Raw genomic sequence first — 20583 nt, forward strand, 5'->3', positions numbered from 1 at the left:
GGTTCCTGTCTCCCAGCCACCACTATTCCAAGAATGTAATTTCCATTAAGTCAAGGATTTTGCCTTATTTGCTACGGTACTCTTATTGTCTAGGGCAGTGTGAGAAACATAGAAAGTATGCATACATATTTGCTGAGTGAATTAGTTACCTGAATGAATGAATAAGTGAATAGAATTTGGTGGAGAGGGGAGGGTTCTACTATTTGACCTTAGTACAATAGGCCTGTATTACTTTTAGATTTAAATCCACCAAAAAATAATCTTTTAATGTATAATAGGAGGCAATTTAAAAAAAAAATAGTGTCTTATCAGTGGAAAGATATTCCATGTTCATGGATTAGAAAGCTTAATATTATTAAGATGGCAATACTCCCTAAATTGACCTACAGATTTAATGAAATCCCCATTGAAATTCCATCTGGCTTCTTTGTAGAAATTGGCAAGCTGATCCTAAAATTTGTATGGTAATTCAAGGGACCTAGGATAACTAAAACAATCTTGAAAAGGTAGAGCAAAGTTAGAAGACTCACATTTTACTTCCCCATTTCAAAATTTACTACAAAGCTATAGGACTCAGGACAATGTGGGATAGGCATAAGAACAGACATATCAATCAATGGAATAAAACTGAGAGTCCAGGAATAAACACATGCATTTATGATCAACTGATTTTTGACAAAGGTGCCAAAATTATTCAATGGGAGACAGAAGAGTCATTTTAACAAATGGTGTTGGGTACACTGAATAGCCACATATAAAAGAATGAAATTACAGCCCTTTCTCACACCATAAAAATTAACTCAAAGTGGTTCAGAGATCTAAATATAAGAGCTAAAGCCATACAGAGAATCAAACACAGAAGTAAATCTTGGATTAGACAATGATTTCTTAGATATGACACCAAAAGTATAAGCAATCAAAGGAAAAAAATAAATAATTTAGCCTTCACCAAAATTAAACAAATTTTTTTTGTGTGTTACAAAGGACACAGTCAAGAAAGTGAAAGGGCAACATAGAGAGTGAAAGAAAATATTTGAAAATCACTTGTCGGATAAGGGACCTGCATCCAAAACATATAAAGTACTGTTTACTTAATATAAAAATGCAAATAACCTAATAAAAAATAGGCACAGGATCTGAAGAGACATCTCTCCAAAGAGGATATACAAAGGGCCAACAAGCCACAAGAAAACAGACTCTACATAATTAGCCATCAAGGAAATGCAAATCAAAACAAGGAGTTAGGCTTCACATGCACTAGGATGGCTGTAATCAAGAAGAGATAAGAGTATTGCTCAGGATGTGGAGAGACTGAAAGCATGTACGGCTGGTGGGCATGAAAATGGTGCAGCCACTTGGGGAAACCCTCTGGCAGGTCCTCCGAAGGTTAAACACACGATTAGCATAGGACTCAGCAGTCCCACTCCTCGTACATCCTCAAGTGGACTGTGCACATATCTCCACACAAAACCTTGTACGTGGATATTCATAATAGCGCTCATGTTCGCCAACCGAGGAAGGGATAAATAAAATGTAGATTATCGATACAATGGAATATTACCCAGCAATAAAAGGAACGAGGTACTGTTAGACGCTACAACATGGATGACCCCTAAAACATTATGCTAAGTGAAAGAGAGAGCCACAAAAGACAGCATCTTGTATAATTCCACTTATAAGAAGAGTCTAGAACACACAGAGGTAGATTAGCGGATGCCTCGGGTTGAGGTGGGGTGGAAGGAAGGGGAGTACTACCAGTGGGTATAGGGCTTTTGGGGGAGGGGACAAAAATGTTCTAAAGCTGAGTGCGGTGAGGGCTGCACGTCTCTGAATACAGGAAAACCCACTGAACTGTGTATTTCCCGCAGATGAACTGTTTGGTGTGTGAATCAGGGATCTCAACAAAGCTGCTGTTAACAATATAGAACAGCTTAGTGCATAAATACAGCTGCACGGTTACTCCAGGGTGATGAGATTAGGAGTGAATTTTGTGGTCGTCTCCAGAGACGCTCCTCCTGGGAGCCACCGGAGGCACTGCAGAAGGGATTCTCGGGCAGGTGGGGCTGTCCTGGAGGACACCCAACGTCCTTCCCAACTCAAAGACTGTAAGAGCCACCTCAGAAAATACTAGAAGTGGCCTAGTGTCTAATCAGCTTTGGAGGAACGTGGTCCTTCTCTGAGGCGATCTGAAGTGATGCTCTGCAACCGCGCGTTCCGCTCCTCTCAGCACTTACCACGCTGTAGTTCTTCAGGGCCAGGTGGGCTTTTCCCATGTGGAAATAGGCTTTTGTGCATTTTTCATCACACTGCATGAAAGAGAATAACTGATCAGATGTTTCAGAAGCTCTGAAGTTGTGAGCCACTCCCCTAACGGCCCAGCTAACAGAGGGAAGGCAGAATGCGGGTTGTCAGGACAGCTACTGGGGTGACAATGAGAACTTTTCTGTGCCTCTGTGGCCAAACTAATTGAAGCCTGCGAGGAGCCTGGATGCATAAGCAAGCTCTGTATCAAATTAATTAATGATCCTTGCCGGTCTTCACTTCCATTTAATGAGACTCAATCAGGAGACAAACCAGAAACCCTTAGTTTAGAAGAGCTCTTGACCTCACCCAAACATTAGAATCACTGGGGATGCTTCTCAGAACCCGCGAGGCCACGCTGAACCCCGTACCCATTAAAAATTATCTTCTGGGGTAGGGCCCAGGCGGCAATAATTTTGTAAGCTCCCCAGGAGAGGCAGGCACGCAGCTAGGCTCAAGGACCACTGGTTTATTAGAAGAGACGACGTCTACTCTGGGTCAACAGCTGAGGTGACTGGGACGTCTTAGTGGGCCTGGCAAGTTCCTTCCCTGAATAAACTGCGTGCATATCCCGAGAACTTATGTTCTTGTCACTTGATCAGGAGGGAAGCCCCCATCAGAAGGCAGGATCGGAACTTATGTGAGGCCATGGCCTTTGCGCAGGGGGCCCTACACCTGTCTTCCCCTAATTATTACAACTCCAGAGAGATGGACTGACTTGGCACAAAGATGCCTACTACAACTTCTAACATCCAGTTAATTAGTTGAACCCTTTTATGTGTGAGGCATCGTGCCAAGGATACCCTCCCAGGGCCTAGAGTGCAAGCTAAAGCTTCTAAAAACTCCTGGGTGAGTTCCTGGCCGGCTTCTCCCCAGAAGTGGGACATGGGCCAGAAGAGCAGCCGTCCATTTCAGAGCAAAGGGGACGACTGAAAGAAATGACAGACGGTGACGGAAGAGGCAGAGGGGACTGTTGTATGTGGAGAGGCCTTCATAGGTGCGTCCTCGTGAGTGTCATTTCCTGACGCGCTGCTAAGGGAATGGCAGAGATGACGAGAGGACCGGATCATCCAGTCCTTGCCAGGCGGATCGTACGGATTATCTCAGATTCGCCTTCTAACAACTCTGTGAAGTTGATGCGATTATTATCCCCATCGTACAGGTGAGGAACTAGAGGCTGGAGCGGCAGAGCTGGGGTTTAAAATCTGGCCATCTGACTCCAGGTCCCAGAGGTCTCAAACTACGGCAACTGTCCCTCAGAAAAGTGCTCTAGAAATTGAGGAGAGGGAAATCCACGGTGAGGCAGCATGGCTTAACAAAGGTCAGGCAGATGAGGCATTTGAGCTGGGTCTCCACGGGTATGGAGAGGTGAAGAGAGAAGGAGGGAGGGAGAATGGGCAGAGCAAGGTTGGGGGATGGGAAAGGACAGGGGGCTTCCGGCCAGGCCAAGGGCAAGCATCGGGGTAGAGGTGGGTCAGGCTGGAAGGGGTGAGCCAGACAGTGGTTCCACATGGAGGCCCTGAATGCCAGGCTGGGGGAGGGCAGTGAACAGCAGGGCGCACAGGAAAGTTGATCTGAAGGCGGCGTGCAGAACCGACTGGAGGCGGGAGAGGCAGGGGACAAGTGAGGGAAGTGAAGCAGTCCCACAGAATGAGGGGCGAGCCTCAGTGTGGTGGCGGGGGGAGGCAAACGCGGATGCCAGAGCCGGGTCACAGACAATCGGTAAAGGAGGACAACGAGGAGGAGGATGTCAGGCCACAGGTTTGGGTTTGGTACCCGGAAGACAGCGTATGTCATTAACAGAAAGAGGTTAAGTCAGGGCAGGGGGCAGGGAAGGTGGAGAGGGGATGGAGACGCAGCGTGGTTCCAGTGGGCCAGACAGCGGGAGGCAGCTGATGTGCACCCCTGGGGCCCCGGGAGGTGGAGACAGGGAAGGGGGTCTGAGGGCCAGCTGGAGCCCGGAGAGGAGACAAGAGCTCCGAGGGAGAAGCTGCAGAGAGAAGAAAGGCAGGGAGCCGGGGAGTGAGCCCTGGAGAATCCGCAAACGATGAGGTCAAGAGGGCAAGAAGGGAATGGGCCAAGGGAAAGGAAAGGCCAGAGCAGAGGCCCATGAAAGTCAAACGCCCACTGGTCCTTCGTGGGCAGAGCATCGGTTACACCGGGGGCAGCACAAGCCGGTGGCCTCAGAGCCCTCTCCGGGCCACTGTGCGTCATGGGGAGGGGGCGTCGCTGGGACTCGGCCCGCCTCGGAGGCTGACGCAGGGGGCCCGGATGGATGTCTCACTGCCCGGCCTGTCTCCTCGGATCACGGGTCAACACTCACAAGGGCTTTCTCAGGTGAGCCCCAGACCCCCTTAAAAGGAGTCCTGTTTTCAGAGAAAGATGGATTCTGTCGTGCAGAGAGAGCTCTGCCCGCAAAGGAAGATTCTGATCCTAACTGAAGCCAGCTTCGCTGCCTTATCTTCCCGGACGAGGAGCATCAGTCTTGAAATACCATCACGTGAGCTTGTCTCCACGCATTCAAAAGTGTCAAAAATATTAAATTGGCATGAAGGTACGAAGACTATTAATAACAAATACACTGATGTGCATTATGGATGTATTACTTTTAAAAAAGAGTGAAACTTCTACATCACGGCGTTGACACACAGCCAACCGTTGTAGAGTCAAGAGCCCCTTCTGCATTTCCCCTATGGCTCCCACTCGTTGCCCAAGCCTCTTCGACAGGGAGCCTCGCCGGCATCTCACAAGACTGGCTCTGCCGAGTGTCAGAGTTCTCGAACGTCAGCTTTGTTGGGCCTGCTTTGCTTTGGTGTCGCTGTTAATTATTACATCGTGCTTCATTTAACAACTGGGACGAGGCCAGCGGGTTATCCTGAATCAGCATGAAACAGCGTGACCACCTCTCGGTCCTTTTCGGATCAGAACAGATACTCCTGGACGCCCCACCAGGAGCTCTGGTTTCTCCCACAGAAGGAACAAGGTCCACACCCAGGGCTGTGGGGCTTTCAGGATCCAGTGGGGAAGCTGTACAGGGCAGGCAATTCAGAGCACTGGCTTACGTTTCGACCAACGTTAGCTACATGATTCTACACAGCTTGCTTAATCTCTGAGGCTCGGTTTCCTTGCCAGAAAAACAAGGATAATAGTGGTACTGAAGAGAACAGACTAGAGTGTTGTAAGGCTCATGGCCAGCACGCAGCAAACCATGGCTTGTTGGAAAACGCCCTTGCCTCTCTCTTCTCTTACAGAATGGTGGTAGAGAACACAGCAGATCACATCAAGTGACAAAGCAGGTGGGGGCCTATGCTGGGGCTGTGAAGAGCCGGATCTCATCGGCTGGGACAGTTGTTGTAACTTTAAGAATGTAACGATGCGATGGGACAAGATTTGCGCACATTCTGTGTCTTCTAAGGGATAAAGAAATCACGCACCCCATGTATCCGTTTTGGAATTTTTTATAGACTATTATTAGTAAAGGTGAGCTCCCAATTCAGCCCAGTTTCCCTTGCTCACCCTCTCAGGAGGAAATAAGGAAGGAGGGGTGGCCAGAATGCTGTGAACGGTGAGCCCTTGCAGTGCAAACCCTGAAAACGCAGCATGAACAACCACTTCTCCGCAGTCCTCACTATGAGCTCGGTCGCCGTGACCCTCAAAGCTATGCCATGGGCCCCTGCTAGAGATAAGGAAGGTCGGGGCCTGACAGCAGAGCTCAGACTCCGGCCTACCACAAACCACTGGCCGCTCTCCCGCATTCACTTCAGGACCCAGGCACCCGGCGAGCCCGACTCCGTCCCGTGGAAGAGGATCTCCTTCTTACCTTCAGAGCCCACTCGCAATCCACGACTGCCTTCTGGTAGTCCCCGAGTTTTAGATAAGCCTGTAATGACACAAAGGGCTGTATTTACATGTAATTCTGCGGCAACCAGCGGTAAGGTTACCGAAGCCCAGGGCTGGAAACCGTGGACAGCGGGTACTGCTGCCAGACCTAAAGAGGCAGGACGAGCCACGGACTAACGGGAGAGGACAGCTTTGGGAACGGCACTGCCGAGCGGGAGCTGGGGCCTTTAGGAGAGCTGCAGGTGGGAGGATGAGTGCCCTCACTCTCACTTTCTTCCTTCCTGCTGATCTCACTGGCTGAGTCCAAACGCAAGGTAGGGAGCCGGGAAGTCAGGGGACAGGTCCACAGAGGTCAGTCCCCCAGGGCACAGAAGGATCTGGAAAGGCCAAAGAAAATACCTAGCACATTAAATCCCTCTACAAAGGAAGAGCTAGCTTCTAGGGTCTACCCCACTGCAGATGTTCCAGGAGGAAATCAAATGACAAAGGGATCAAAAAGATGACAGTAAGCGTTGGAGAGAATGCTGAAAAATCCGAACCCGCAGACACAGCTGGTGGGAGCGTAGAGTGGTGTGGCCACTGTGATAGACAGTCTGGCGGTTCTTGAAAGGGTTAAACACAGCTGCCCTACAATCCAGCCACTCCTCGGTGCACACATATGCGCACATAAAAACTTCTGTGCAGGGGCGCTTGGGTGGCTCAGTGGATTAAAGCCTCTGCCTTCAGCTCAGGTCATGATCCCAGGGTCCTGGGATCGAGCCCCGCATCGGGCTCTCTGCTCAGCAGGGAGCCTGCTTCCTCCTCTCTCCTCTCTCTCTGCCTGCCTCTCTGCCTACTTGTGATCTCTGTCTGTCAAATAAATAAATAAAATCTTTAAAAAACAAAAAACAAAAAACTTCTGTGCAAATGCTCACAGCAGCATTATTCACAAAAGCCAAAAAGCAGAAACAGTTCAAACGTCCATCAACTGATGAATGGATAAAAAAGACGGGGCCCATCCTACAGTGGTGTATTAGTTGGTCATAAAAAGGAACGAAGCACGGGTAAACCCTACAACATGGATGAGCCTGGGAAGCATGTTGCAAGAAAGAAGCCAGACACAAAAGGAAAAATTCGGAATGACTTCGTTTATATGAAATGTCCCGACAGGCAAACGTATGGAGACAGAAAGTCGATTTGTGGTTGCCTAAGGTTGAGGGTAGGGGTGGACGGAGGACTGGGGGAGAGGGGGCACCACTTAAAGGGTATGCGGTTTCTTTTTGGGATCATGAAAATGTTTTAGAACAGGTTATGGCAACGGTTGCACAGCTCTGTGAATATTCTAAAAAAAAATGAATTGAATATTTAAATGGGCAAAATGCACGTTATGTCAATTGCATCTCAATAAAGTGGTTACTCAAAAAAGATAAAGTTCTGCTTCCTTCCTCATAAGCATAGCAAGAAGAAAGCAAAGTGGGTGATGGGCTGACATTTAAGAGTCAGACCATCGCTACGATCCGTTGGTGCCAAAAGCCCTGGGGACCTCTTTTGGGATCCCCTCGAGTGGGGGGAGTCTTGAAAATAAAGACTTGACTCTGAACCCTGGGATCCACCCAATCTGCGCTGAAGACCTTGTGGCGCAGAAAGTAAGGGAGGGCTGTGTCCCAGCAAACGCACTGGCTACTCCACTTCTGAATGAATTACTGGTCACAATAGGCAGTGAATAACGTATCAAGTTGAACTAAACAGGCCTTAAGCACTCTTCTGTTGGAAAGTTCCTGGGAAGCGGCAATGATCACTCCTGGTGTAAAAAAGGAAAACCAGGCACCTGGAAGATAAGAGGTTTTCCCAGAGTCCTCATCAGTCACCCCAACTAGAGCTGATTCATGTGGAGGTTTGCCCCTGAGCAAAACTGTCCCAGGGCAGGGTGACGTTCTGATCTATAACTCTGCAGAGATATTTACGTGATCAAGCCAATCACAGGGTCAGTGTGGTGACTCATGAGGGATGTAAGCATTCATCCATCCATCATAGAGCTGGCACTGACGGGCTAACCAAGTCCAAGTCCTTCCAAGAAAGGAAGCTGCCCTGTGGTGCTTTCATTAACTCAGGTTCTGTACTAATTGAAGAGGACGATGCTTTGAACTGTCTGGTCCATAAAGCACCATCCTTTCCCTCGGGGTTTGGGGTTTCATTTGAAAGTCAGAGGATGTGAGGAGGAGACTAGCATCCTTTTAGGCAAATGGAGCCACAATTTCGTGACATTGTTATTCAGGAGACATACAGACTGAAAATGCATACGTGGGCTTCAACAGTTTCTCTTCACAGCCTTTACTTAGTCTTTTCTTTTTTCCTTTCTTTTTAAGGCTTGGATTCAACACCCTATAAATTCCCTGTTCTCTTCTGCTTTTCCACATTTTAAAAAGAACTACTTTTCCAAATGGCAATTAAATGCCTGATTTTTCTAAATTACACCAGCAATCTATTGATCATAACATTAACCCCAGGAGAAAAACAGAGCGAGGAAAGGGTAGTTTTTTTCCTCTAGCAAGTAGCAACACTCAATTCACAGGGTCCTTATTAAGTGTTTTCTAACGCTGCATGCAAACCGGGGAGGCATTTTAAAAATAGTCAACGGACTTGGTGGTTTGTAACACCAGCCAGCACATTTTGTATTTATTTGTCTCTGAATAAGCTTTCTCTTCGGGAAAGCTGGGAAGAATTACTTTCCCAAAGCTTTCCACTACATTTAGCTTATTTTTATCCACACCCGTTCCTTTTTTCTTTTTTTAAGATTTTATTTTATTTATGTGCCAGAGAGAGCACAAGCAGATGGAGTAGCAGGCAGAGGGAGAAGCAGGCTCCCTGCTGAGCAACAACCCTCGTGTGGGACTCGATCCCAGGACTCTGGGATCACAACCTAAACCAAAGGCAGATGTTTAACCGACTGAGCCATTCAGGTGTCCCTATCCACACCCATTCTTCTTCTTCTTTTTTTTTTTTTTTTTAAAGATTTTATTTATTTATTTGACAGACAGAGATCACAAGTAGTCAGAGAGGCAGGCAGAGAGAGAGAGAGAGGAGGAAGCAGGCTCCCTGGAGCAGAGAGCCCAACTCGGGGCTCAATCCCAGGACCCTGGGATCATGACCCGAGCTGAAGGCAGAGGCCTCAACCCACTGAGCCACCCAGGCGCCCCTCCACACCCATTCTTAATGTGATTCTCCAGAACCTAATCAAAGTGCTGCTGAAACTTGAGTACAGTAAAAATGTAACTAATTTAGACGGGTTGGGGTACAGGCCGTCTGAATTAGATGTAAGTCTGAATTACATAACATTTTAAAAGCAAGTCAGTTTTACTACTTTCAAATAACTTCAAAGTAACAAGACTGAAAAAGCATCAATAGGTAAATGTTTTGGAGACCAAATCTGGTAAGAAGTAAAAAGGAATTATTATTATTATGTTAATTTCTTGCATTTGAACGCTTCTTTCAAAGTGTCAAAAGAAACTTAATTCCCTTAAATAGACTTATTGTTCCTCCAGTGTTATGTAACTTAACAAGGATTTATTAAACATCTATTATAAATAAAGCATGGGGGGGAGTATATGGAAAAGTTTAGAATCTCATGAGGGTGACGACATGTACACCGCTAGGCCAACCTCTGGACATTTGATTTACCAATTTCTTAACTCCACTAGATTTTTCTCCAGAAACAGGGCCAAGTAAGTGGCGCTCAACTCTAGTCTGATTTACCCAAACCACTGAACTATTGAGGTTACTCTGTGCTTGGATTTATTTATCATTAAATCACCATCACTCCCCGGACTTCTTGGCCTCCAAACGTCCAGTTTCTTGCTTTCGACATTATTCCCCAACCTCCCACAGCAGGACATCCTTGATCCCGAGTTACAGAAATTGGTGCTGATGAGGGCTTCTCCCGTCAATGACATGGTGTCAAGCGTAGCTCGCACAGGTCCTGCTGACATCTTCTGACCATCAGATAATCATGCCCAAGGATCTGCCACTTTTTCAGGTCTAAGCAACAGGGAGCTTGGCCACACACAGGCTCAAGGGCTTTTAACGATAAGGCCATACATGATGTTTTGTTGCACCTGAGAACTATCGACCTCGTCCCTTCATTAACTAGGAGATTATAAACAACTGCGTGATGGTTTTGACCTGGTGTCCCACGAAATTGAGTTCCTTTGTGATATAAAATGGAGAGATGAGGGAGTTCAGAAACTCAGCATTTCCGAGAAACTGGGTCTAAGCCCATCGGCTGTCCAGCCGACCTGGGGCACAGAATCTTACTTCTACAGGGACCGATACAATGAGTAAGAAAGTGAGCCTGCAGAGTTCAGCCATTGCTGGGGTCTGGCCAAACCCAGCGACAGCAGGAGCAGTTCTCAGAGGTTGTTTCCTTCACGCTTTGCCCTCAGTGATGTGTGCGAGCTGACTTAGACCACGCACAGGGTTGGTTGTGTGCAGCTCTTCCCAAGTCCTCCTCCCACCATTGCAAGTTGGTGGCTTGAAATTGGACCGTGGCGAGAGCACTGACACCATGGACAGTGGCAAATGGTCCCTACAGATCGGCTTCCACCACCCCTCAACCACAGTCGGTGGCTAAACACTGACAGGCACACCATCGGGTCTCATGTTTGCTTTCACAAGTTCTGTGGCTACTGTCCCCTGAGAAAACACCACGGACACAGTGTTGGCTCACTGACCTGGGCCCTGTTGGTGTAGAGCACCTTCATGTCCTTCAGCTTATCCAGACCCTCACTGTAGCACACGATGGCTGCTTCATAGTCCCCTCTGGCAAATGCTTCATTCCCCTTTTCTTTTAGGGCTGGGGGAACAGAAGTCGCACAGGTGAGTTCTCCCCACACACTGGAAAATTCTCGCCTACTTTATTCCCCTGACTTCGCAATTCTACTTTGGAGGATATAGCTTCCATCAGTCCAAAGGAGACCTGTCACTTGCTTCTCTGCAGACAGTTCATGATCAGACTTCCTAAGGGCTCTTTTTCCTCACACCCGTCCCAAGTTGCCCAAGGAGCTTCTCAGAAAAAGCAAATGTTTCTGGCACAAAACTCGGAACCTCTCCAAGCGGGCCACAAAGACCAAGTCTACACACTGAATGTCTCATAAAGAGGGCCTGACAAGTCACTTGCTAGCACACAGGGACGTGTTCAGACCTGCAGCACGCACACCGCTGGGGGGCGCACAAGGGCCGGAGACATCCTGCATAGGCGCCGCCCCCCGCCACACACACAACCCGTCTCCCCCTCCCTCCATCTCTCCTCTCCCTTCTCACACCTTTGTTTTCCTGTTTCATTTTCCGTTTTCACTTTTTCATCTGTGCCTCAGGCCAGCCCAGGGTACCTCCCCGTTCTGTCCCTCACTACTGTCCCAGGACCACTCCCGACGCTTGGTCTGCTCTGCTAAGTCCATCCAGGTGCTTTGGAAAGAGGTCTGGTGGGGGCAGCTGGCGAGGGCTCAGTCCCACTCCCTGCCTGTTGTAGCAGGGACAGGGACAGACACCACTCGTTTCTGCCCGGCTGGGTTCCACTGCCTCGGACCCGTTATGAACCCCTCACTGGGAATCTCGCTGTCCTCCAAGATCAGCAGGCACACTCATGATCTTTCTAGCACGAACCATCCCCATTCTTGAAAAGTGAAGACTGACAGTTACCATCTGCTAAGACTTTGTTTTCCCTTCTTCTCCTGGCACGTTCTCTTGCATCCAACTCCATAGATGCCAAAAAGGCTTCTGACAGCAGAGTAATTTCAAGTATTAAAGAGAAAAATCCAAATACTATAATCAGTTCTTTAGCTCAAATTCAGAAGAAAGCTTTGGAGCCACACAGCTCATGCATACGTATGTAGGCACACACACACACACACACACACACACACACACACACACATTCTGAAGCAACTAAGTGACATTTTCTTAATTTGACATTAAATGGTAATCTGTGTGATGTATTATTATACATGATGGCTATGTCTGTGCTTCAAATTTGAATTATGTCTTTTAAAAGAGTTTTTCTTTAAAGGCAGAGTTTTTTGTTCCATTTAGCGTAATGAGCTGCTGAGCTGGGCAACAGAGAAGCTACCTACATCCTTAGAGCAGCTAAGAGTAAATTGGGTGATAGAGAATAACTGAATTCAGTTTACAAAAGACTGGCCGGGACAAAATACAGAAAAGCCTCTGAGTGCTGTTCCCTCTGACCAGTAAGAGAATTGGCCAATCCGTTCTTTGTAAACCCAGAGGCTATAATTTAAGGGTCTGGAAGCTACAAGCAATAAACACTGACCCTAAATAAATAATACACGTTAGGAAGAGAGATGCTGTCCTTACCTGAGCTTATCCCATCTGCATTCTGCAGGGCACCGGTTATCATGAAAACAAAACAAAAAAACAAATTTCAAAAACCCCTCTCTGATTTGTAAGTCTACAATCCAAAAATGCAGATCCATTACAAGTGGGGAGTAGGGTTATTTCCTCTAACCATCAATACTGAAGGGCCCCAAATTCACAGGGCTTGCTTTAAATCAGGAGATAGGATTATGGGTACAGTTGTCATAGGGTGAGCAGGTCAAGGGACCCCCGCTATGGCTGTAGGAGTTGGAAATCTGAGGCAGAACATATTACCTTTATAGTACAGCTGAAATATTGGTCACTAACTCAGGGGGTGGGGAGGGCAAATTTTCATTAAAATAAACCCATTGTTTAAAGATGACTCAGAAAGACAAAGGAAAAAAAATGAGAGTTTATACTTCCTTGTGGAAAATAAATCTAGTGAATCTAAAAAACAAAAGATTATTCAGCCTCCCCAGAGAGTCTGAGATTAAACTGCGGCTTCCTCTGCTTCAAGGCAGACCTCTTCTCTGTATCTGCTTATATAACTCCATAATAGAAAAAGAAACCTCTGTAGGAGCTTGCGGAGGACTGATCATGGTCTTGTTCAGAGTGGTCCGGCACCCGTCCTCCTCTTGGACTTCCTCTGTAAACAGTAGTCTCTTTTCTGTCTCCAGGATAGCTTTCTGCTGTACAAGCGGGTCATCAGAATTCATCTCTTGGATTAAACTGGCTGGAGGAGAAATCTGAGGTGAAATCATTCAAATGAGGTTTTCAAAAGGAAAGGCTTTGTTCACTAGAAAGGAGGGTGTAGAACATTCATAGAGAAGAACGTTTGTTTCTCTGGCTTTGTTGAGATATGATGGACACACAACATCATGTAAGTTGAAGGTACACAACTGTGATCATTTGATTCACGCATCTGTTGTGAAGTGATCCCACAATAAGGTTACTTAACACATCCATCTACTCATGTAATTACAATATTTATGTGTGTGCTGAGAATATTTAAGATATTTTCTCTTACTTTCAAGTATAAAATACAATCTTTTTTTAAAGATTTATTTATTTATTTTAGAGAGTGAGCGAGTACAGGGGGAGAGGGAGAGAGAGAATTTTCAGCAGACTCCCCACTGAGCTTGGAGCCCGATGCAGGGTTCTATCTCAGGACCCTGTGAACACAGCCTTGACACACAACCAAGTGCTCGACGCTTAGCTGAATGCGCCACCTGGGTGTCCCAGTATAAAATACCGTATTAACTACAGTCGCCACGTTGTACAATAGATCCCCTGGACTTATTCATTTTATAACCGAAGTTCGTACGCTTTGACCACATCTCCCCATTTCTTTGTTTTCCCTCCAGTTTCACCGACACGTAACTGACGCACATCACTGGGTAAGTTTTGGGCGTACCGCATGGTGGTCTGATTTACATGCGTTGTGAAATGATTACAATAGGTTCAGCTAACATCCATCTTTTCTTATAGATAGGATTAAAAGGAAAAAAAAAAAGGGAAAAAGTTCTCACCTTGTGATGAGAATTCTCAGGATTTACTTTCTTGACAACTTTCCAGTCTGTCTTACAGGAACATCAGCTGTAGTCACCGGGTTGTGCAACACATCCCCGGGACTGACTTCTAACCACCTTTGTGCCTTCTGACCACCTCCCTCCAATTCCCCCTGCAGCCTCTGGTAACCGCACCAGTCTGATCTTTTTATGAGTTTTTTTAGATTTCACGTATAAGTGAGATAAGTATTTGTCTCCTCTGACTTATTTCACTTAGCACGGTGCTTTCAAGGTCCAACCATGTTGTCACAAATGGTAGGGTTTCCCCACTTTTTATGAATGAATGATATCCCGTTGTGCACCTGCACCACGACTTCATTTCGTGCTCATTCATAGATGGACACTTAGGTTTCCAGGTCTTGGCTACTGTAAATGGGAGCTCTTTGCCAGGCACAGGGACAAAGAATACATATATATTTCTTACTATAAAGCACAGTATCACACCCAAACAAGTCATCCTATCCTTCTCCCATGGACTTTAAAAAACTGCCTCCAACCAAGGGAGCCCTTGGGCACTGTCGGTGGGAATGCAAACTTGTATCACCACTGTGGAAAAACAGTGTGGAGGCTCTTCCAAAAAATTAAAACTAGAATTACCAGCGGATCCAGTAATTCTACTACTACTGGGTATTTCCCCCAAAGGAAAAAAAAAAACTAATTTGAAAAGACACATGCAGCTTCGTGTTTCTTGCAGCATTATTTACAATAGCTGGATATGGAATATCACTCAGCCGTCAAAAATGAATGAGATCTTGCCATTTGCAAAAGCATGGATGGAGCCAGAGAGTACCATGCTAAGTGAAACCAGTCAGAGAAAGACAAATACCGTATGACTTCACTCATGCGGAATTTAAGAAACAAAAGGAACAAACAAAGACAAAAAGAGACAGACAAAAGAACCAGACTCTCAAGGACACAGGACAAACTGGTGGTCGCCCTCCTACCTCTCTGGCCATTGCTTTCTGGTCTCCTTTGCTTGCTCCTGCTCTCCCTCTCCTACCTACCTTCTAGACTGTGTGAGCCTCAAGGTTCTGCCTGAGCCCACTACTTTTTCTGGACCATTTCCCGTGGTCCCGTTCTCTCCCATGGTTCTAAATACCATTTATTAGCTGGGGCCTCCCAAAGGGACATCCCCCGCTCTGCGCTCTTCTTAGGCTCAGACTTGCAAAGCCAAATGTCCTCTGAACAACTTCACTGCGGTGTTGTGCTCGCCAGTCCTGGCCTGCCTGTCCTCTTTCCCCTCAGACTGTTCCTCCCCCAAACGCTCACTCTCTCAGCAGATGGCCAAACCATTGCCAAATTTGGGCATTCGACCCAAAACTTTAAGGACTCATTCTTGAGTCTTCGTTCTCCCTCTGCCCTTGCAGCCATCACACTCGAAAGCTCGCCAAGTAAATCCTAAATATATCTTGAGTCCATTTACTCGTGCCTGTTCCTGCTGCTACAGCTCTAAGCTTAGCTGGCCTCTTTTCCCTGGAGTGCTGGAACAGCCCCTCGACGGGGCCTACCAGCATCTCCCCTCCAGTGTCCTCGTCTCCACATCCACACGGTGGCCAGAATGACCTTTCTAAGGCGTAAATCTGATCACGTTCCTGCGCCGAGTCAACCGTCTAGCTGCTCAGAGGGTAAACATGAATTCCCACTGTGGCTTCCAAGATCTTCCCTGATCCAGCCTTTCTTGACTCAGATGGGACCCCTCTATCCGTGATCTCGACTCTCCAGCCATACAGACCTTTTATGCTTCCTGGTTCTAAAAAGCACCATGTTCTCAAACTCCCAGCTTTCCAACCTACTTTCTCCTCACTTTGAATCTTCTCTTGCCCTCTTCCCAGTGCCCAGCTCCTACTCACACTTCAAGGAAGCCTTATACAATTCCTGTAAAGGACTGAAGTGTGACCCCCACCCCATTCACAGGCTGATGCCCTCAAGCCCCAGTGTGACTGTCCTGGCAGACATAATTAAGGTTAAATGAGGTCATCAGGATGGGGCCCTAAACCAAACGGACTGGTGTCCGTATTTTAAGAGAGGAAGAGACACCTGGGATGTGTACACACAGAGAAAAGACCCTGTGAGGACACAGTGAGAAGGCGGTCATCTCCAAGCCAAGGAGAGAAACCTCGGGAGAAACCAAATCTGCCCATGTCTCGATCTCACACTTCCAGAACCAACTGTGGAAAGGAAATTCTACTGCTTAAGTGGCATTTTGTTACAGCTGCCCCAACCAGACTAATACAATTTGTAAGCTGCATTAGTGTCTCTTGTGCTTTGCAAATCCTTCTTTGTATCACATGTCATCCTGGAGATTATTTGTTTCATGTCTGTTCTCCCCACTGGGCTGCAGACACCAGGAGGAAAGCTAATTCTTGGTTATCTTTACTATAGTCTCCAGGGCCTAGCGATGCTCGATACATAGCAAGAGCCCAGGACATGAGTGCGTAGAACCTATACACATGGCTACACAAATTGAAACTAACTCTAAATGAAATACAATTAGAAACTCGGTTCCTGGGGCGCCTGGGTGGCTCAGTGGGTTAAAGCCTCTGCTTTAGGCTCAGGTCATGATCCCAGGTCCTGAGCTGGAGCCCCGCATCAGGCTCTCCGCTTGGCGGGGAGCCTGCTTCCTCCTCTCTCTCTGCCTATTTGTGATCTCTGTCTGTCAAATAAATAAATAAAATCTTAAAAAAAAAAAAGAAAAGAAAAAACCAAGAAAGAAAGAAACTCGGATCCTGGGTAGCACCAGCCACCTTTTAAAGGCTCACAGCTGCATGTAGGTACTAGTGGCCATAGTGGACGGTGTAGACTGTAGCACATTTCCATCACCACACAGAGTTCTACGGGCCAGTACTGGTATAAACGGCACCCGAAGGGACTTTGAGCCTGAATGAGAGCAAGCCAGGTAAAGAAAGATGGGGAGGCAGAGGGAACAACAAAGGCAACTTGCAGAGCGTGAACCATCAGGGGACCTGTGGGGAACTAGAAGCAGTCTGCTGCCCTAGGGAGAGGCGAGAGGTAAGGACAAGGTCACGGGAGGATTTAAGTCCGGAGGAAAGCTTGAAGTTTATTGTGGCTGTGGAGAGAATCCAAGCCGAGAAGTGTCTGGGTCAGATTTGCATTTTAGATACATTACTCTGTGGGGAGTGTAAGCCTGGAGACAGGGAACAACAATCAGGGGTTGTTGAAATAGTCTGGGTCAGAGAACCAGAACAAAAGGAGGGGGCAGGGAGGACGGGGTGGGAGAAAGAAGCCAGACTTGAGGCCACTTCAATGGAGGGTGAGAGCTGGCAGGAGTCCAAGGTGACCTGTAAACTTCCAACCAGTGGTACCGCCCACCGAGACTAGACTGAAGGGGAAGGGAGAAGCAGGTTTCCTTTGGGAGGAGGACAGAAGGCTTTTGGACACACGGAGTCTGCAGTTGCTGTGGGTGCGGTGGATAGGACACCTGGCAAAGAGTCCGAAGCCCAGGGAAGAAGAAAGCGTAGCCAACAGGGTCATGGAGTTGGTGAGTAAGCAGGCTGTAGGCAAAATCACGTGCCTGGACTAGACCACCTGAAGAGAAAGGTGAGCAGCAGGCTGGCCAAGGCCAGAAGTCCACAGAACAACGTTCAGCAGTGGGCGGAGGACGGGCCCAGGGATGAACACAGAACACATGGTGGTTGTGTCTTTTATCAAATTACCCCAACTAGTTTTGAAACCATTTTAATTCTTTGGACCCATACAGCCTGCTGGAAGGAGCACTTTCAACATATTTCTGTCTGATAGGTAATGTTGGTTTGATGGTTGGTTTGCTTGTTTCCATCATCACACAAGCTCCCTGAAGTCTGAATAGGAAACCAGCTGCTTTGAAATCTCTTGAATGGGATTTGTGGGATCAGAGGACGTCCTTCGAGATCCCACCTAGGGAAGGAGGGGTCTTCCTGTCTAGAGGCAGGGAGACAGGATCGTGACAACCATGAACCGTTCATGTAATTAGACCGACACTGAGGGAAAGCCATTTGATTTTGCCTCTGCAGCTCAGAATCAGAAATGGCTCTGCCCTAAAACAAGAGGGATTCCACACTGATCAACGAGGTTCCTGAGTGATCTCGAAGGGAACAGCTAGGCTCCTTTGACGTGAATCCTATACAGAAGGGGTCAAAATATGGAGAAGAGCTGTCAGCCTCAATTCCAAGCAGAATGTTAACGGCTTCTCTGATACCAATTAACAGCCACAAAATACCACCCCAGGCTCTATATTACTTGCTTCTCAATACCCTTTCTGTTTAATTTCAATTACATTTTATTTTAGAGTCATAAACCTATCAGGCAGCCCAGGAACTAACTCAGACTCATCATTTCTCTCCAGTCACTCCACCTTGGTAGCACAGAATTTAATTTGTTTATAATTTACTGGTACTCACTGATTTCATCCACATTTTTAAGAAATTTCTGCAAATCTTTCTCGTGATCGTCAGCCATTGTCAACCAGAGTACCTGGGGGAGGCAGCATAAGTGATGAAAATTAATAATAATAAAACACTAAGAGGAATTTGTCAAGCTCATTAGCCTTCTAAAACGTAGAGACAAGTGATTATTTTTAAGATAGATTTGTGTTCATAAATGTCACGAGTAACAGCAGGGTGATCTATTTCACTCTGGCTGCTGTTAAGGCCAAAGGATACTCATTATTTGTGGTGATACTTCTGGAAAGCTGTCAGCCCTCCCTCCACTGGGAGAACTGCTCTGCAAAATGTTTCTCCAAAGCCAACAACCGCCACTGTGATTCAGGGACCTGGCGTGAAGGAGGTCAGGGGAACAGAGACTGACAAGCTGGCAGGAATGGAGAGAACACCAGTGCCTGACTTTGATCATGACAGGCCCTCCCAGCCAGAAGCCTGGACGTGGCCGTGTGACTGGTAGCCAGGAGCTGCAGAATTTGCACGTAACCGTCCAAACTCGTTTAAACTATAAGCCTCTGGCTTGTTTCTGAGGAGTGAAGAGAACCTGAAAACGGGCTGAAGGGAGCAGACCTTGATGGCACTGTGCACCAGCGTCTCTCCTCGCTAGGTACTTCAGGTTTATTACTTCTCCGCGGTTTGTGGGTAAACAGGCCTCCGGGTATACCCAGGGGTTTCCAAAGTTCAACCACAGGCCATAAAAACCATCCTCAAACTTGTTGAATATACAGAGTTCTTAGCTATAGCACCAAAGCTTCTCAGTCAGTCAACCTGCCAGGGAACCGGGAATGAAGACTTTTAAGACTCTCTCGGGGGTGATTCTGATTTACAACTAGGTTTAGTAGTAGTGCAGTCGTGGAAGCAGCTCTAAATGGAAATTTGAACTCGGCCATGAACAAAGTGGGAGTTACTTGACTCTTGAGACTCCACCAGTTCCAAGCTGTGTGACCTCAGCTAAGTCGCCAACCTCTCTGAGCCTAACTCATTCTGTGGAAACGGTAACACGATCCAAGAGGACTCCCCAGGGGGTTAACTGAAGCACCAAGAACGCAAGGAGTGGTAAATGCGAGGCCCCCTTATCTACAAAACGGGGGCTAGGACGTGTGGCTTAACTAAATGAGCGATAGGGTTCCTTCCAGCTCTTAACATAATAAGGCTCCCACGGAACTAAGGCCTAGTGAAGCGAGCTGACTTGCCCAAAGTTGCCGGTGCAGAAGGAAGGCTCAGCACTTGCCCCGGCAGGCGCAGGGGTGTAAGGATGCACGACCCGAGCCAAACCCACCGTCGGCCAGCAGATGCACTCAAGGAGGTACGGCACCCCCGGTGCGCATGCGGGAGCCAGGCGACCCGCTCGCCTGGACGTCCCTCCCCGCCCAACGCAGAGGGGCGGGGCCGACGGCACCGTTGCCTGGCAACCACTCCGCAGCGTCCACCGGCTCCCAAGCCCAAAGCGAGGACCCGGCTCGCGGCTGATACCGTCCCATCTGCTGCGGCCCACATCAGGGTCCTCTGCTCGGCGCTGACGGCCAGATCAGGACCACATCCCAGGGCAGACCCCGGGTCACCCCGACGCACTGACCTGACACGCCCAGGGCCGGACAGGAAATGACGGCTGGGGCGGGCGGTGACTGACCGGGGGCGTGGCCAAGGCCCGGGGCGGGGCTTGGGCTTAGAGTGGGCGGGGCCCCGACGCTCACGTCGTGCGACGCCGCGTCTCGGCTGAGCTGGGACCCTGGCCGCTGGCAGGAAGCAGGAGCTCGGGGTGAGCGCGCTGGTCTCTGAGTCAAAGCCAGGTCTTCGTCTTTCTTTCTTCTAAGGATGGGTTATCACTCCCATTAGCTTACTATCCCTGGCCCAAAAAGGGGACAGCCTTCAATGTACTTGGGAGAAACAGGCTTGCGTGTGAATCCGGTTTTGCTTACTGGCAAATGTGAGAAACTTAAGGGAATTATGTAACCCTCTGATCTTCAGTTTCCTCGTTTATAAGCTGGAGAAATGGCCCGTAAGGTTTTTGGTTAAAGTGCCAGGTATCTAGTCAGTAGGAATACGTGGTAGTTATGATCCAGGGAATCCTATGACTGGAAGCAGAATGAGAC

The 20583-nt window shown here is 47.8% G+C and overlaps 1 protein-coding gene across 3 annotated transcripts in view; it reads right to left on the minus strand.

Moving 5' to 3' along the window:
• The window catches only part of LOC111153905 (tetratricopeptide repeat domain 12), a 40332-nt gene extending 20257 nt beyond the window's left edge, over positions 1 to 20075 (minus strand). The window contains exons 1-8 of one of the 3 annotated variants that reach the window (XM_022513211.1): positions 20067 to 20075; positions 18452 to 18524; positions 13056 to 13219; positions 12487 to 12508; positions 11815 to 11892; positions 10848 to 10969; positions 6122 to 6181; positions 2235 to 2306 (exon numbers count right to left, since the gene is read on the minus strand). In XM_022513211.1, coding sequence (XP_022368919.1) covers positions 2235 to 2306; positions 6122 to 6181; positions 10848 to 10969; positions 11815 to 11892; positions 12487 to 12508; positions 13056 to 13219; positions 18452 to 18509 — 576 coding nt within the window. In that variant the 5' untranslated portion in view covers positions 18510 to 18524; positions 20067 to 20075. Of the gene's footprint in view, positions 1 to 2234; positions 2325 to 6121; positions 6182 to 10847; positions 10970 to 11814; positions 11893 to 12486; positions 12509 to 13055; positions 13220 to 18447; positions 18525 to 20066 lie in introns of those variants that run through there. The other 2 variants (XM_022513214.1, XM_022513212.1) reach the window with 2 other exon arrangements.
• Between the last annotated feature and the right edge of the window lie 508 nt (positions 20076 to 20583).

The sequence above is a fragment of the Enhydra lutris genome, unplaced genomic scaffold, assembly GCF_002288905.1.
Source record: "Enhydra lutris kenyoni isolate GAN:26980312 unplaced genomic scaffold, ASM228890v2 scaffoldscaffold34, whole genome shotgun sequence".
Classification (NCBI taxonomy): domain Eukaryota; kingdom Metazoa; phylum Chordata; class Mammalia; order Carnivora; family Mustelidae; genus Enhydra; species Enhydra lutris.